The sequence below is a fragment of the Electrophorus electricus genome, chromosome 23, assembly GCF_041902795.1.
Source record: "Electrophorus electricus isolate QZ-2024a chromosome 23, ASM4190279v1, whole genome shotgun sequence".
NCBI lineage: Eukaryota > Metazoa > Chordata > Actinopteri > Gymnotiformes > Gymnotidae > Electrophorus > Electrophorus electricus.
This window is the reverse complement of record NC_137519.1, coordinates 14,440,074-14,459,069: the sequence shown is the minus strand read 5'-3', so window position 1 is coordinate 14,459,069 and position 18,996 is coordinate 14,440,074. Positions and strand designations below refer to the sequence as shown.

Genomic DNA, 18,996 nt, shown 5'->3' with positions numbered 1-18,996 from the left:
ACACACACACACACACACACACACACACTCACACCTCTTTAAAGTATGTGACTATTTCACAAGTTTATGTGTGATGTAACATTTTGCTGAACCTTTCTCACCCTTGTCACAGTTGACCACTCCTAAAACAGTTGAATCAAGCTTCATCAGAAGTTATTATGTAGTAGAAAAAGTGATACAAAGAAGATTGATAGATCATAAACATCATGCTAGTTCATATAGCAAAGGAAACAAGTAAAAGCAAATGTAAGTAATAGTAATAAGTAAAAGAAAATAGTAAAGTCAAAATTAAGAGAGATTATCATGTATAGTTTTATCTACAAACTCAACAAACAAGGTAACTATTTAACCTGTTTGCACTGTATTTTCCTTTGGTCTGTGTAATCTTTAAAATAGTTACTTTATATTATGATTATGATTTTCCAAAAATAATCTTTTTAATAATTTATTTTATTTATTTATTTGAGACATACGATACAAATCATAATGTACTAATTAGGTTTCCTAGTTGAGGAAGAAAAATATAGTTTTATGGATGTTTTGCTTCTAGTTTTCATGATCACATAGTCTTTAGTCTTCATTTCTTTACCTTAAATTCCAGAATTATGCAAATATATATATAACATAGATATAATTAATTCATGATGGAATCACACAACTTGTACAACCTGTGCAGAAATCCAGATGTGTTTGTCAGGGAAGTACCAGCCAAATTGTACAGGATCAAAAAAGGGTCAACAAATTATGTACAACACATTATGCTCTCACACCTTGCTCATAACAAAAGATGCCCATTGGTTACATCTTCAAAATCTGTGATCCTAAGTGTTTTCTTGGTTATACAGATATATTTGTATATATACTGGTTATACAAATGTATTTATACACAGGATAAGATGTGAAATATCCAGTGCCAAGCTATTAGTTTCACATAGAGCCCAGCCCAGTCACATCACCCATAATAAGATCTGAAAGATAAGATTAAGATATCAAAACATGTTTATTGATGTAGATGCTTCAGTTAGCAGCAATAGTCTGGTCCAACCAGGCGCGGAGCTTGGTGACGCGGGCATACACTCCAGGCACTGAGGTGGTGCAGGTGTTGCTGCCCCAGGAGACAATACCGACCAGGGTCCAAGCTCCAGCCTTCTGACACACCAGGGGACCACCGGAGTCACCCTGACACACACACTCACATGCACACACACACACACTCACACGCACACACACACACACACACACACACACACACACACACACACACACGCACACGCACACTCACACGCACACACACACACACACACGCACGCACACACACACACACTCACACTCACATGCACACTCACACGCACACACACACACACACACACACACACACACACACACACACACACACACACACACACACACACACACAAAAAGCTTGCATCCAATCTGACACTTCCATGAGTTTATTGGTCAGCAGCTCCTTGTTCAGTGCATCAGTAAGAATTCAGCGAGAATGTAACACAATGCTGCTTGTATTATTATGGTCCCTGGCAGGACTTTAAAGACGAGTGTAAGTTTGTTTAGTCTTTTATTGCGTCTGATGGGGTACCATGCAGGAGGAGGCCCCAGCGGCCCTAGCACAGATCATCACGTCTGAGATCTGGGAGCCCCAGTGGCGTTTGCACTCCTCATTGATCAGCAGTGGCAGAGAAGCCTGCTGGAGACGGGCAGGAGTATCAGGAGCTAAAACACAGTTAGGAGGGGAAAAAAAGCACGAAAAGCCGAAAGTAACTCACAGATGCCTTCACAACTAAGATCACAGATCATTTCCCAACTAAGTGAACATAGCTAGGAATCTATTAAGTGTGATTTGGGAAGAACAACAACATTGTATATATGTTTAATGAAACGATAACATCAAGTGAGTTTAAGGAAGCGCCAAAATGTAGGACGGTACCATTGTGTCTGGTCAAACCCCATCCAGTGGTCATACACTTCATGCCACTAGGGAAACTGTCACTGGTCTCAGCCACACACACAGGGGACACACGAGGACTCAGCTGAGCAGGGGAGGCCAGCTTGATCAGAAGGATGTCGTTATTGATTGTAAAGCTGTTGTAGTGGGGGTGTTTGAAAACCTGCGCCCGAGGGACACATATGCTCAATGAAATATTCAGCCACATGTCATTTCTCACATATAATTTAATCACTTCATTATTGTGATTTTTAAATTGAGTGCACACCTTAGCAATACTCATGGTCTGGAAGATCTCGGCATTGGACGAAGGATCATGTTCTCCAAAAATCACGCGATGGGAAGTTCTGTAATAAATACAATCCTTAAAAGAAGATTTCCGCTTTCTTCTAAAAATACATATTTTCTGTTTATTACCAACACTGCTTTACTGCACTATAAAGCATAAAAAAATCTTTGGTTTTGTTAAAATTACTTTGTGGCTGTTGCAGTTTGTGTCTGTGAGTACACTCAGTACAGAACAGTAGAATCACAGGACAGTGGTTTCTTTAGCAGTTTGTGCACAGGAACCTTCCGAGTTTCATCTCTAAGATGGAGAGAGACTCACCTCACATTGCAGTGGGCAGCAGTCACAACCCATCACTGATTTACGAGGGAACCACCACAGAAGTGGAAACCAGAGAAGTCCTGTAACATGTGTGGACATTTTTAAAGGAATGTATACAACAGAATTTTAGTAAGCTTGTAGACAGGTTTTTGTCTATACAAGGTTTCTGGATATGTAATGTGTATAAGGCTGGTGTTTAACATTCCACCCATGAGTGAAGGAAGTATCTTATACCTGCAGAGACACCTGCCAGGGCCAGGAATGTGGCACCGCCTCCTCACCGTTGACTATCCTGGAGTAGCCAGTGACCACGGGAGGGACGGCAGGGGTCCCACAGCCTGAGGGACAGAGAACAGTGTTCAACCCACTCAACACACCTGCCGCACCTTCACATACACACTATATAAACATTTACCACCTTCTGTTTGGACAGCACAGCGATCAGAACAGTTTCAGTGTATCTCACCAGAGGCTGCGCTGACAAAGGCAAGCCATATTTTCAGCAGTGATGTGCCTGAGTCTGGACAGCTTATATACCTTCCTCCAGTCCATACGGTTGATCCCTAATCTCCAGCGTGTATGATAACGGCCATGTGGAAGGGGTGGTAGCATATGTTAGGAGAGTGTTCATAGGATGTGGCCTATGTACACTGGCCTTGAAATGGAACATTCTGCTGGCACAGAAAAAAAACCAAACAATGTTTCAAAAGTATTTATATCTGATTCCAGACATATTTTACACACTATAAGCAAATATCGGCATAATATCTAAAAATGTTTTTTTTTATTCTTGTTCTTTGAAGGAAAGATCTGTGGATAATACATTACATAATACCTTGGAACAAATTTTGTGGTTTGTCTATGAAGTATGAAGTGTACACATATTTCTCATATTGACCTTCTGACAAATACACTCACCAGCGGTAAGTTAGTACACTTCAATAACCTTCCAGTTTGTGTCAAAGGCATTTAAAAACATTCAGTGTAATCACCTTCAATCTTATTCTGTTCAAGTCCAGTTTAACTCACCCATGGTAAATGTCATTTAAATGAGCAGCTCAGAGAGTTGATTCAGTAAGTTGTATTTGTAAGTCGTATTTCGTAAGTGTGCCGATTGCAGCTAGATACTGCACTAGGCCCCAACTGCCAATCTCATAAGATGTACATTTTACAGTGGGACTCTTTGCACTCAGCAAAAACCTTGAAGTGACTCTCACCTGTTTGTGTTTCCTTCTCCACATCTGCTGAATTCCCATACATACTACATCCGTATTCGTTACACATGGCAAACTGCATGAATTGATTTTTTTCTTCATTCAAGAATTAAAGAGACATATCAACATGTGTAGACACTTTATATAAAGATTACATCAGTGCGTGCCTCAGCATTGGTCATTGTCAATGTTAATGTTCATGTTAATGTTAATGTTAGTGTCGGTGTATGTTAGCCATCGTCAAGGTAATCTGGGTTAAGGTTCATGTTGTGTAAAACTGTTTATGTGTGTTCATGTTCACCGTTGTTCTTTTGTGTGAGTGCCACTGTTGTCATTTGTGTTTCATGTTAATAAATGTTTCACAGCCTCAAGGGAGTCTGCGCATCCTGTTCCACGCCCTGCGACACTCGGGCCGTCACAAAAACAAAACATACAATTAGAGATCACAGATGTTTTCTGTTAGAAACAGATTTTATTTATGTATTTATTTATTTATTACTTTGTTTTGGAAAACTCTCCTTGCTTATGCTCATAATCTAGATGATCTGAGCTGAAACTCCTGAGGTTATGTTCCCTCAGAATCATGATGGTAAATCCTGAATTGTTGAAGACAGACTAAATTTTAATTTAACCCCACATAGACAAAGGTCAAAGGTTATGCCTCTATGCAATGTTAAAGCTGCAAGGACAGTATAGGTATATTGCTTAAGAACTCCTATAATCTAGATCTAAATGTGAAGTTATCCATCCTTCTTTCAGTTTTACAAATCTCACATGAGGCCTAAGAAATTTCACACACACAACAAATTTTCTCTCATAATAATTTAACCCTGGCCTTTTAATGATTTTTAACTGTGCAGTTCAATACGGTACTCTGCAAAGTTTCCAAACACTGCTGCATGTACACGCTCACTGCTGCATGTGCACGCTCACTGCTGCATGTGCACGCTCACTGCTGCATGTGCACGCTCACTGCTGCATGTGCACGCTCACTGCTGCATGTGCACGCTCACTGCTGCATGTACACGCTCACTGCTGCATGTGCACACTCACTGCTGCATGTGCACGCTTACTTCACACTGCAGCAGTCACACCCATCACTCAAATTAGTACAAAATGGAAAGTATTTGGAAATTCATTCTAAATATTATTACTAAATAAGTATAAATAGGTATATTTTAATATTTGTGCAACTTTTAATGTTTAATGTTCTCATCAATAAAATACATTTTAACCTTTTAAACCATTTTTTTAAAAGATCCATAAACTATTTTTAAGATTGAGGATAAGCTTAATGATATGTTAGCATTAGCATAGGTGTTAACTACACTGTAAATGTTTTGTGTATAGAAAAAAACGGGGACTCAGAATTGGAAGGTCCCAGTTCTAGGGCCATCACCATTAAGTTACGGGACCCCACTGTTGGGCCCCTGAGCAAGGCCCTTAACCCTCAGTTGCTCATGTTGTATTCAGTCATAATTGTAAGTCACTTTGGATAAAAGCGTCAGCTAAATGTGAAGGCATGCCTGCAGAGACACCTGCCAAGGCCAAGAATGTGCCACTGCCACACGTTTAGGAACCAGAGAATAGTGTAATGTGTGGTTATTTTAAAAGAATGTATACAATAGTATTTTAGTGGGGTTGTAGATTTCACTCATGGACAGTTTGTTTGTCTATACAAAGTTATACATATCTGGATATGTATTGTATGTAAGGTCTTTAACAGGCCATGCATGAGTGAAGGACATTCATTAAAAAACACACAGAAAATTACATTCCAAATAAAAGTAAATTCCAATCACTTAATTAGCTTTTTCTAAAGGATTGACTGACATTAATCTTTAACCCACTTCTTCGTCACTGGAAGACATCGGGTTCGCCTTCATTGAGTCTTGGGTGAGAAGGTAATTCATATATTCCTATCTGAAGAAACTCCCAGGGATAAGGATTTAGTTTTATTCGCCTCCATTATATTTACTTATTGCTATTACATAAGTGTAAAAGTAACAGACGTATTTTACCATAGGCCATGCTAATGAATGAATCTACAAAACTTCGTAATAGTGTACAACCTGTCACTATGATGTTTATTTTTAGAATTGTACTAAATAACCATGATGCCTTTTCGGAGGTTTATGAAGCAATTTTCATTAAATTATAGTCATTAGATAATAGTCAATTCCATGCTAATGAATGCTTGTTTATAAAACTCCATAATAATATACAACCCGTCACTATAATATTTTAGTGTATTTTAGTATTGTAGTAAATAATCATGATGCCTTTTCTGAAGGCATTTTTAGGGAACAATTTTCATTAAATAAACGTCATTAAATAATAATCAAAGTAAGTGATAGTCAGTAACCAAAGCACATCACAGACACATTTGAAGTTCACATTTCTGTCCACACCGCCTATTGTTCAGTGGTTCTGAGCTTGATGCTGCTGAGAAGGGTAATAAGGCATATTCAAACAGGTGTCAAGATCTAAGTATTACTCACTTAATGAATCAAAACTTTTAGGTGTATAAAATGTCATGTGTTGTATCAGATAAAATTATTGGCACCTGTGTAAGTGTTGCACACTTCACTTGGCTGAGCTGCGACAAGTTTGCGGTCATTACTTGCCATAACATATTGTACAATTGATAGTTTCCTAATTACATATCCTTGCCAAGTCTTCCTGGTTTTTGTTTTTTTCCTCAAGGTTGTGGTGTGATAGGGGACCTAAAAGCTACCAATCGCAGGAGCAGGTGGTGAGAATGAGCAGGCTTGCTACAGCTGACCAGCCGTGCTGACTCTTCTGTGGGCTTCCATCTCCTTACAGCCACTCCTGCCGCTCTTTCACGGACACAGTTTGTAGTTGTAAAGTCTTCTGTGTTCAGACTGCGTTCTGAAGAAGAGCACTGTAAAAATGAATTGTCTGACTTTATGAATTATTCTTGTGGTACTGTAAGTACAAAATATTAAGACATTAACAAAATGCTTACAAGAATCATTTATATAACTGTCAAGTTGAGTCAATAGTTGTAGCAATGGTATGTTTTATTTTGCTATGTAATACTTTGCTATACCATCTCAAACTGATTCACTGTCAACTGCGAATTTGAGTGTCTCCTCCCTCTCTGTCCTTCTCTCTCTCTACCTCCTTCTCTCTCTCTTACTTTCTCTGTTTCTCTCTCTCATGTCAAGTGAAGATGGCTTTATTGGCATGACTGTACAAAATAAAATATTGCCAAAGCAGTGAAAATGTTTACATTTCACACAACAACAGCAACAACAATAAATAATAATTACAACAACTGCACACCACCACCACCAATAATAGTAATAATAATTAAAAAACACATATATAATAACATAACAGTTTTTAATACAACTTTAACAAGGCAACAAGACATTAACAAGATATTTAATATGTAAACATTTAGCAAAGAGGACTGTGTGTGTAGGAGTGTGTGTGTGTGTGTGTGCGTGTGTGTGTGTGTGTCTGTGTGTGTGTGTGTGTGTGTGTGTGTGTGTGAAGCAGGAATGAGGAGAGGGGAGGTTATAACTGACTGCCTCTCAGGTGATGACCTATTGCTGCATATTTTACAGCGAGGGCTGATGTGTGCCCTGCTCCAAGAAGGATTTGTCATTTTTCATTTTATATTCAGGTCACATTACTGAAACTTGAGATTAGGTGTGATTTAAAGTTAAATTATCACATATGTTTTAATATTTTTAACGGTAAAGGAGAAAGTGCATCTCTGCTTCAACCTCACCTGTGAAGCAGTGATCACACGTTCTTTCCACTTTGGTCAACGAGGTCTTCCTGTGTCTGCCCTTGGGTAGGATCCATCTCTGCTTTGTATCTTTGACAGTAAGGAAACACTTTGCCAATTCATACACTCTGTTTATGGTCCAATAACACTCGAATTTACTGTGAGTTTTAGTTTCATAATCCCAATGTTCCAAATAGTTCTTTATAATCTGATTTAGTCTAGATTTGGTGGTAAAACTGTGCTGGAGAGAGGATGGTCTGTGGTAGTAGTTTCAGGGTTAGTGAGTCTCAGAACAAGCTGACTAAGAGGACTCTTGTTAAGGTTCAGTCTTGGGTCTGTGCCTTAAAATGCAGTGTTTCTTGGGTATTGGTCTTTAAATGCAGTATTTATTGGGTACTGGTCTTTAAATGCATCCAAAAATGTAGGGATCTATTTTTGTATGTTTATTGATAGTGGCCTAATTCTGCACTGCATGCACTGGTGAGCGTTTCCATTTGGGTTTTTAAAATCATTCGTCAGAACTCTACATGCCGGGCTCCTATTGGATGCTTGTCCCATGTTGTGCAGCTATGACAACCGAGTGGACCCCATACCGCACTTCTATGCAGAACAATATGCTTTATTACACTATCAAATAATTTGAGCCAAATTGAAATGGTTATAAATATTGTAGAATTTCCTTTTTATTGCATATAGCTCTGTGAGCTTTTTCCTTTAGTGAGATTCGCTGCCTCGCCGATACTCCCTGAGGCCGAGGTAAGTGTACTGCATCATGTGCTCTGAGGCACTGCTGTCTGGAATGAACTGATGATGTCTCTCTCTCCCCGTCTCCTTTATTCTAGACTGCAGTGTTCCCGTCAGCCCCTCCGTGGTGAAGCTAGACAGGAAGCTGCACCCCACACTTGGCCCAGAACAGTCTCTTGACAGGTATGGGGCTTTACGATGACTCACCTGTACCTTCTAACTCTCTGCAATAACACTGCTGCACTAGCCTAATACGCAATACTGCTGTCAGCACTGCAAATAAAGCACAGTATCCTTTCTGACAGCGGATTCAGTAGGATTTCTTAAACCTGGTCCTGACTAATATGTCTTTTCTGTCTTGAATGGCAGCACCAGCTACAGCTCCTGCAGTGGCTCCTGATTAACGAGAACTGGACTGTGACTGCTGCTCACTGCTTTGGAAAGTTTACAGTGCATTTATCCTGTGGGAACGCAGGATATATTGGCAGACGGGCCAAAAACAGTGAATCGGACCCCACCCATAGAGAACCAAACCTGGCCTACTTCATGTTGAGTCATGTGTTTGCAGCCTTAACCATCTCCTGATTCCTGGAGAGCGCGTTAAAGACATGAGCGGACAGAACGTTCAGAACCTGCGTGTGAGACAGGTGAGACTCTACAACATCAGCACTGGCAGGTTTAGAGCAACACATGATGCTGAAAGTCAACAACACAGACTTTAATAAAGAAACCACCATCACTGGAGAATCTTCACCTTTTAAAAAGAAATAAGCAAACCCCCTAATAATAAAACCATATACTGCCATGCAATACTTTATGTCTGCCATGCAATACTTTATGTTTTCAGGGTTGCAGGGTTTGGTTCACTCAACCCAAATTCAATCACAGAAACATAAACCATGACATGGGCTGCTCAGGGTGCCTCCCTCAACACCCCTGCTTCCCCTGCGGGTCTGCCTGTAGCTGGCCATGTGCTTGCCCCTGGTTTAAAATGGGTGAGCTCTGGACAGAGTCGGATTTACCCTGATGAGACACTGGACTCTACAGAATGTACAGTCCTTCCTATCTGTCCACCCAACCGTGAACATGTAATATGTCTTAATCTTACAGCCTTTTTGTAAATGGAGTTTTCCTCATCTGGTTTGATGCACTGGGATAATCTGACCTGTTTTGAAATAACATTGTTTTGACAAAAACACACACTTTTTGGGAGTGGGATTAAAATGGAGTGATTCTTTGACCGGAGCAGTCTCTCTGTCCCTTCTCCCTAGTCTGTTCAGCTTCAACAGGCCACCATACTTCTGCTGCCCAATAAGCAGAGCAGGCGGTACTGCTGTCACTGATGTCACACCTTGAACAAGTGTGGATGGCACCACCTCTTATAGGATAATTTTCTCTTTCTGTCTCTCTGTCTCTTTCTATCTAAGTGGGATTCGTTCCCACCATCCCAACTCCTGACACAAACATCTGAGGTGTCTCTCATCTCTCTTTTCTGGGAGTTTGTGTGCCACAAGGACAGCACGCGGACCCTGTTGGGGGTCAGGTCATGAGGATTAAGGCCTCGTTCCACCACCCCTGTCATGTATGCACGAGTCACTGAGCTTCACACCTGGGTGGTGCAAAGGTCAGATAAACTAGAGACCAGCTCCAATGCCCCTATTCTCTCCACACCGCTGCCCACTCTTCATAGCCTAAACCACTCTCAAGTTGATTGCTTTACAGTGGCTTGTTTCTGGCAGATGGGGGCGCTGGTTCTCCATAAGACACTGTGAATAAAAAAGATTAAAAATGTCTCTTCTGCACTATAAATTAGGATTTAAATATTTATGTGTTTTGATGCAACGGTAGGTACATATTAATGCTTTTCATGCAAATGTTTTAACTTTGCCATTTGTGGTAACAAGTGCAATCAGTTTTGTCACAGATAATGCAACTCAAAACAAATTTGCACTACAGAATTTTTATTAATTCCTAAACAAAAAATGCTTAACATTTGGCCCCAGGCCTTTCATAAATGTTACATCTCCAGATCATGAGCAAGTCCAAACAAGAACAACAAAAGTCTCCAATAAACCTTTCTCAGGAAAGGTACTGACAATAACATATCATTACCCCCCCCCCCCCCCCAAACCCCACAAAAAAAGGGAAAATGACGGGCATCAGTAATCCCATACCTTGGGCTCCATTCTCTGAACAACAGGGAAATCAGCACAAGCTATTTCCATGACAACAGCCTGATGTGCCTATAACATGGAATAGTCACTTGTTGAAGCAAAGATGAAAAGGAGGCTAGTAAGATGGCATGACGCAGGTAACGTACAGTAGGAAGGTGCTTAAGTTCTTTCTGTGATCGTGTTCAGAGCTATTTATACACAGAACAAGAAGAACAGCACACTGGGAAATAACAAAACATTCTTTGTGCATCTCAAACCACTTGTATGACTCATTGAGAACGTCTTTCCTTCATCGCATCCTAAAATAAGGCATATAGTTGTCATGTGCTTCATTTATATACATAGACATATGTCTATGTAGGACAAATTATTTGCAAATGGTTGTTTAAAGTGATTATTTCTCTAATATTTTGCTGATTGTGTTTTTACCATGTCCCAATAAACCACTTTACAGGGAGGGGTAAAACTGATTTCTTTCCCATAGTTATTTCTTTTTCTTTTTCTGAATGTTGACGTCCATGGCCAGACTCCAGCGAAGCCACAAGTGAATGTTCCTGACAGAATGAGCAGAATCCAATTCATTTCACAGCCCTCAGACTATTTTTACAATAACACACAACTGAATAACATACACCTGAGGACAGAGATCCCAGACGTCACCGTGAGGCAGCGTTTAGGGGATCAGAGTTTATATAGAAAAATGGGTAAATCATGAGTTATTGAACATCTTTTCAGGGAACACAAGCGACGTCCAGCTCAAACAGGATCGGCATTTTTTTGAGGGATCTCATGGGTTTATAATACAAATAAAATATCACTGGCAACAAAAGGTTTTATTACTTTGACCAAAGATATTTTTCTGTTGGATTATTAATTAAACAAGTTTTTATTTTTGTCATCCAAATGTTGTTAAATGTATAGTTTCAATTTAAACATAAGGCCTTTTGTGAAATTTCCATTACTGAGAGAAATATTACAGTATTACGTTTACATCTCTCATCTTTCTGCTGGTCATCCAGCAGGAGAGACCTGCCCAATCCTGCTCAGAGCTGCATATTAACCTGCATATTTACCTGATTTACCTGGTCCTTATGTTCCTCTCTCACTATTTAAGTCCACAGGTTCCTGAAGCCAGGGCTGCGCATTAGCCGACCAAAGAGCCGCGCGCTTTGCCAGAGCGCAACTGCGCTGATCCAAGCCAAACACCTGTTTAGTTTACCTTTGTCACTGCACTGCAGCAGTTTTCTGAAGGAAAATAAAGAGAACCTTATTTCAGTCTTGCCTCTCGCTCCCTCTGTGCTGATTCCGTCACATTACCTTACATGTGCATATACACTCATGCAAATGTAATTATATTGTGTGTATAAAAGTGTCCACCATCACTTTTAACATTTCACTGTGTTACAACATAGAACCATGATGCATTAGAAACATTAATTATAAAATGTTAAAATTCAATTAATTGCATATGTGTTCTTACCCCTGCTTTGACAAGTCTGAATTAGCTCTGAAACGACTCCAAATCACATAATAATTTCATTAGAGCTGTTTCACATAATTTAAGAGTAAATACATTTGTTTCTCACAGGTTTCCAGATACAACATTTTCCAGGCTACAAAACACGTATCTCGACAAGTATCTCAACAAGGTCCTCAGGCACCCCCGGACCAATCCATGTTTGGGCCCCACCAGCCCACAACACAACTGAACCACGATCAGTTTGTTCTGGTGTGCTGAGAGCTCAGGCAGTACTATGGACAATCTAGGGGGCCTTGACGGTTGAACTGGGGAACACTGCACAACAGCAGGAAAACCAGGGAGCAATCCCTTTAGATGTGGGCCAAAGGCATTAAAACACATCTGACTCTGTCTTTAAAAAAATAGACAAAATCTGGGACAGTGAGTCTCTGAAGAGGAGAAGCCTATAGTAAATGAATCCAGCAAAAGTCTCTGGGCAACACAGAATGAGTTATAGTCTTCTGCAACAGAGGAAGGAGAAACTGCAATTAAACAACAGCATGCACCCTACCTAAATCTGGCTCGTACAGATCAGTAGCGCTCGGATCTCAGCTGGAGTTCACCCAAGCAGGAGAGTGAAAGATGCCAATCGTTTGTACCTCTGAAATAAGCCTGTGTTCAGCACCACGGCACATCACACCAAGGACGACATCCCTAGGGTACGGCAGTATCCGCTGGATGCTTTGCAGGATGTTTCTCGGTGGCTTTTTCACGGTAGAAAGGAAAGCAGATGGTACAAAGTACAAAACAACAATGACAACAACAAAATAAATGGACTGAAGCCTGGTGCAAATGGCCTGCCAGATGACCCGTCTCTGAACAGGACAACAACATAAGCACACTACAGTTAAAATTAAACAGCGCCATGCAGTTAGTGGCACAGTTAGTCCAATTTAGCATCTGCACAATGACTTTAAAATGATTGTTCAAAAATGGTCCCAGACAAACTTGATAGAGCTTGAACAATTTAGCCAAGAAGAAAGATCAGGAATTCCAGTGTCACGATGTACAATGCTAATATTGACCTACTCATGGAGACACACAAATATACTTGATGCCAAAGGTAATTGTAACACGTATTAGCTATTTTGGGTAAATTCTTGCAGTCAAATATGCAATCAAATGTTGATGTTATTGTTGTTGTTGCATTTGTTTTTTAACAAATTTTGGAAAATGTGTTAATTGTTTCAACTTTGATGTTTATACAAAATTGCGATGATATGGCAAGATCTCTTAAATTTTCTACAGTTCCTCACTGTGCTCCTATAAAACAAAAAATAGTGGGTGAATATTTTGTCTGTCCCCTGCAGATCACATGAGTAGCAGAGTCAGGTGCGCCACTTCATTACAAACACTTTCTTTAGTTCTTTGTCTGCCTTTTTGCATTTCTGAAGAGATTGGCAACCCTGATAAGCAAAAAGGTCAGCTTTAAAAGTTCAATACGAACATGCCTTTTACACATTCAAGGCCATTTATACAACCTTGTTAGAGGTGTCTCATTTCAGACTTTTGCTTTTTGCAGTCTAGTCATTAGATTAGTCATTCATAATTAAGTAACGAGTTTCCTAATAATGGCAGCAAATATATCCAGTGATTTCGTGATTTTCTGGTTTGGAACAAAATAATTAATGCTTGATCATTTAAAATAGTTTATTAAAAAATAATGCATTATAAATGCATGTGTTTAGCCTTTAGATTGCTGAAAGTATCAAACAGCCTTTGCTGTCAAGAGTTTTAGTACATCAGCCAGCCCATCTTTATCATAGATCAGTGTTTTTAACCTTCTGTTTTCTGAAATAGCCTGCCTGTTATCACCAGAGTTGGCCCCTCTCTCCCAGTGTTCTAAACTGTTCTGTTTCTACTGATTCTGTTTATACTGACTGTCTATGGCTCCCACACATTGCAATCTATGGTTATGATTATTTTATGAGAACAGCATCTCCTTTTTCCAAATGAACAGCGCTAATTTCATAATCACAGCCTCATGTTTCCAGGCAATACTCTTGCCTGGAAACGGATGTCACAATCTTGTTGTCTCTGTGAGACATCTTCAAAATTGTCCGCACAGCCTGCCTCCCTTGGTCCCTAAAGTGCATGCCAGCTGAAGACAGAATCCCAAATGTATTAAATATCATAATCAATCCTTTATTATCATAACCCACTTGCAGGGTCTTCCCCTGGCCTCACCCAGGAGGGTTTCACAGTGCACTATATTTCCAGAAATATGATAATACCTGACAGGCACACTTGTATTAACTTGTTCAACATCACATTCCAGAAGTATTTACATTAATATGAAGTTTCCCCATCTTCTGTGACTTTAATGGCCTTCACTGGCCTGGTAAAGCTTTCCATAAGAATGATTTTGTGTCCGTTCAAACAAAAGAGTATTTGTGAAGTGTTGGAGGAGAAGGCCTGGCTTGCTATCAACGTTCCAATTCATCACAAACATGTTCGGTAGGGTTGATGTCATGGCTCTGTGCAGGCAGTCTAAAATGTGTTTGTTAGCTGTGGCATTAACATCATGCCTTGCTGGAACATAGGGTGCGTAGTCCAAACCCTGAAAACCATTATCCCTCCTCCACCAGACTTTACTAATGGAACTACACATCCCAGTAGGAAGTGCTCTGACAAACTTGCATTCGTCCATCAAGTCACCTGATTCATCACGCCAGAAGGCTCAATGCTCCAGAGCGCAGTGACAGTGTGCTTTATACCGGTAACGGCGAGCGGTTCTGGCAAATCCAGAACTGTAATCGTAACGGTCCAGGGTCAGAGAACCAATACATAAAACATGGGAATAAACAATCAGAAACACAATACGATGAAAAGGGGGAATCAGGCTATACTAAACACACAAGCAACGATAAGAACTAACACTAATGAATACAAACAGGCAACTTATAACATGAGGGAAGAATTACAAACGAAGGCTGGAATTAACACACAGAGGCTTGCACTGACAAATATAAAGCACAAACATTACAATGACATGAATTCACAATAACCAGCGCCACGACCGCACAAACGCAGGGATTAAAGACATGGTCTAATGAGCACTAAACAAGACACAGGTGCATGAGGGGCGGAGAAAACGAAACTATGGAACGAAACCACAATTAGGATGTAAAGCAAAAAGACACGAGACAGGGAAACCATGGAGACAGGGAGCAGAAACAGGTGCGAGTTTTATTATGGGCAAATACAGAAATGTAATCTTAACGGTCCAGGGTCAGAGAACCAATATGTAAAACACGAGAATACATAATAAACAATAAGAAACAAAACACGATGAAAAGAGGGAATCAGGCTATACCAAAGACACAAGCAACGATAACAAAGTGAAAGGGCACAGAATCTATGCCTTGCATTAAATGCAAAGGGCGAATTAGGGAAGGAGCATCAAGATAACAAGACTCCCAGGACACCTTAAAAAACATTCAAATGTTTCTAAGGTTGTCCCTCGGTGTGCAGGAGACATGATCATTGTGAGTCAGAGGTACTGCGATCTGCCACTTGATCCAGGTCTTGTTTTGTATTGTGTTAACAGTAACACAGGTTTGAGGCCTGGTCTGGCCACTGCCTCTGTGCAGTTTGCACATCCTCTCTGTGCCTGCCTGGGTTTTCTCCATGTGCTCTGGTCTGCTCCCATATTTCTTAGGTGTGCATAGTAGTGTGTTGATGTTGCTAAAAACTGACTCGTATGTCTGTGTGCACTGTGCTGGACTTGCACTCTGTCCAGGGCTGGTTCCTGCCTTGTTCCCTGTGCCAGGAGAGCATCCAGCCTCCTGTGACCCTGAATTGGATTAATGATTTAAAAGATGAATGAATGATTTGAGGTTCTGGTTTAATTACTATAGTATTACAATTAGCTTTTTCTGGTTTGATTACTATACTATTGTGCTTTTTTATGTTGCCAGCCAACAGTAATAAAAAAGCCAGAACAACATTTGGAGGTAAAAGCTAGCTGTGACGAGCTCTACATTAAAGGCCTGACATGTACATTTGCAAAATGGATTGTTATTATTGGGTTCTTGTCTCTTAGCAGTGCTCCGGTTTTCCAGATGTGAGTTAAGCTGAGTCTTAGCCAAAGGCAATTCACTTAAAAATCTATATTTAGTACAGGCCTGTGCTTATCTGGATCAGACTTTTTGTCTGGTGGCTTTTTCATCCTTATGGTGGCCTTTTGAATGATAGGTTTTTGGTTTTCATTTTAAACGTGATGAATGGCCCGAACAGATGATTCATCCAAAGTCTTCTGTATTAAAGGAATCTTTGGAGTATTTACACCTGTAGTTTTATGGGGTTAAAGAAATGTCCAGGTATAAATGGGTTCTAACTACAGCGTTCGTAGTCTCAGATAACCTAATGGGAGACAGATGCTTTCACTGAACAGGTCAGCAGAGCCCTATAGGTTAACAGAGAAGCTGAGAAATAACAAGGGGCTCTGGGACATGAAAAACATATGATACATATCACAGAATGCTGCTGACACTTCATCTGTACCCTATTTGTAGGACTCACCTGGTTCTCTAATAGGAAGAACTTAAAGCATGCTCCATGGCAGTGTTTCCTGAAGCGTCTTGTTGCTCTAACCTAGTGTGTTGGGAACTAGGATAGAGTCCAACTGTGTTCCCGCCAGGTGGACCCCTAGCAGTAGGATGGGAAACATGTGGTGCAGGCCAGGCTGAACAGCTGTGGGCTACCTCCTGACGACAGGCCGCAAACTGCATACACACAAGGGACTGGAGGTGGTCTGGGAAGTTGTGAGGAATATGGAAATTCATCACGTTTTACACAAGTTAAGAAGGGTGTTTGGTCAACGTTTGTATTTCAGTCCAAATCCGACAAATCTCTACATGTCTGAATATGTCACGGAACGTGCCCATTTCCGCTGATCACGTGGTACGGCCCACGGCGTGCTGTGGGAGTTTCTCGTTGACCATGACTCGTAACCACGCCCACGTTCCCACACCTGCACCTGCTTGAGTCTCGTTATGTTCGTGTACATTTAAACCCTTGTTGGTGTGTGACGTTGTCGGTCATGGTTCGGGTCCTCGTTGTGTGTTAATAAACGTCTGTCCATATTTGTAAAGCGACCTTGAGTTTGAGAAAGGTTCTATATAAATGCAACTACTACTACTAATAATATAACCACCGTGGATGGAGTCTGTGCGTCCTGTTCCTCATCCTGCGGCACTCGAGCCGTTACACAGTATTGCTTTGCTTCATTGCTGAGGCCTTTTGTTACACAATATTCAAACAGTTGAAGGAAGTCATGATGCTTTCACCTGTATATCTGCTTCAACAAGTCATGACTATCAAATTCCCAATTTAATTTATGTCATTAAAATTAAATATCATTAGTGGCAGCAAAAGGAAAAGGGTATCACTTTAGAGCATGAATCAACACGTTTGCTTGATAGTATTGCTGTTATCATACCTGCAAGGCCCTCAGCTAGGCTCCTCTCACAATTAATTAAAAATAAGAACTGTGTACTAATGCATTGTGCCTATTATCCCAATGTCAGCAGTGAAACACCTAAAAGCAGCAGGAGTATCGCGTGACAGCGCCTGACACTGCAGTGATATAAGAAACTAATGAGGTCTTGGTTGGGAGGGTGTCGGTCAGTTAAATGGTGGCATGTGGGAGGTTCTGTATTTCTACTTAAGATTAGATGATATAGCATCTCTAATCCCTCGGAGTTCACTGTTTGTGAACGATGAAGCTCATTTGACTGAAATAATATCTGACATTTTATAGTACAATCGAACATAGGTCTGCTTTGGGAAAGAAACTGGCCTACTGGAAGCTATGGATGTTTCTGTTTGTAACGCGTGGCGTCCCGAGTGCCGCAGGGCGAGGGGCAGGATGCACAGACTCCAGTGACTGGGACGTACATTTATTCTCATATAAACATAAAACAATAATGGCACTCACAAGCATTACAAACGATAAATACAAACATGAAACGGGCAACAATAAACACAAGCGACAAACACAAATATACCTTTACTAAATGACGAAAGGAACATTACATCAAGACGTTTACACATTGCAGCCACAATGACCAACAATCCTGCACACTTCGACACGGGTTTCAATACATATAAACAAACAAGGTGCAGGTGTGTGCAGGTGTGGCCACAAACACATCCTCCCACTACACGTGGCGGGCCAAACCACATGACACGTGGGAGGCAAGCATTCCGTGACACTGTTATAACCCACACTTTGTGCCTATTGTGAGCATATGATTTTCAAATATCTGTATGATTCTCAAAATACTTTTTTGCCCAAATTAAAGTTTAAAAGGTCCTGTCCTAAAACAAACAACAGCAAAGTTATCTTCTGATAGGGGTAAGGATATCATGAAAAAAGCATCCACCTCAAATTGATTTACAGCAGTCTTGTTATTGCTATGAACTGCCTGGGTAAAGCAGTCTCTAGTGTGTGACTGCAGAACTAAGCAATTATAGTTTTTATCATTTTATGTTTTTAATGAATGCTATGAACTTAATGAATTTCTCATTTACCTTCTAACCAAATGCTCCAAGTTCCTCATGTTCTTATCGCATTATTAGTGATCTGTGGCCACAGTGCCCCTGAGCAAATCTTTAATAAAAACAATTCATCAAATGATTCAAGCAGCTTGTGTTGGCTCATGTAATATTAAAAACAAACATCAGACTGGTAGAAAACAGGTGCAAATCATTTGGAAAGGTTGATTGAGAAATAAGAAATAAGCCATCATGAGGCACTGATGCTAATAGTAGAATATATATATATATATATATATATATATATATATATATATATATATATATATATATATATATATATATATATATATATATATATATATATATATATATATTACATTAGAAGGTTTTCAGTAGAAGGAGAAGTGAGATTTATTTGTGGTAAAGCACACTGTAGATTTGATTAAATTAATAAGCAAGCAATATAAAGCTTAATAAAACGGATGAATAACCTAGGCAAATGTAGCCT

The 18,996-nt window shown here is 40.2% G+C and overlaps 1 protein-coding gene across 1 annotated transcript; it reads right to left on the bottom strand.

The window, feature by feature from the left end:
• Positions 1-555: 555 nt before the first annotated feature.
• LOC113582722 (chymotrypsin A-like) lies at positions 556-3,826 on the bottom strand. Its single transcript, XM_081705874.1, is given in 8 exon segments — positions 556-1,179; positions 1,598-1,731; positions 1,946-2,126; positions 2,232-2,310; positions 2,571-2,650; positions 2,805-2,908; positions 3,037-3,133; positions 3,788-3,826. Coding segments are annotated over 8 exon segments (876 nt in total). The 3' UTR covers positions 556-1,017.
• Between the last annotated feature and the right edge of the window lie 15,170 nt (positions 3,827-18,996).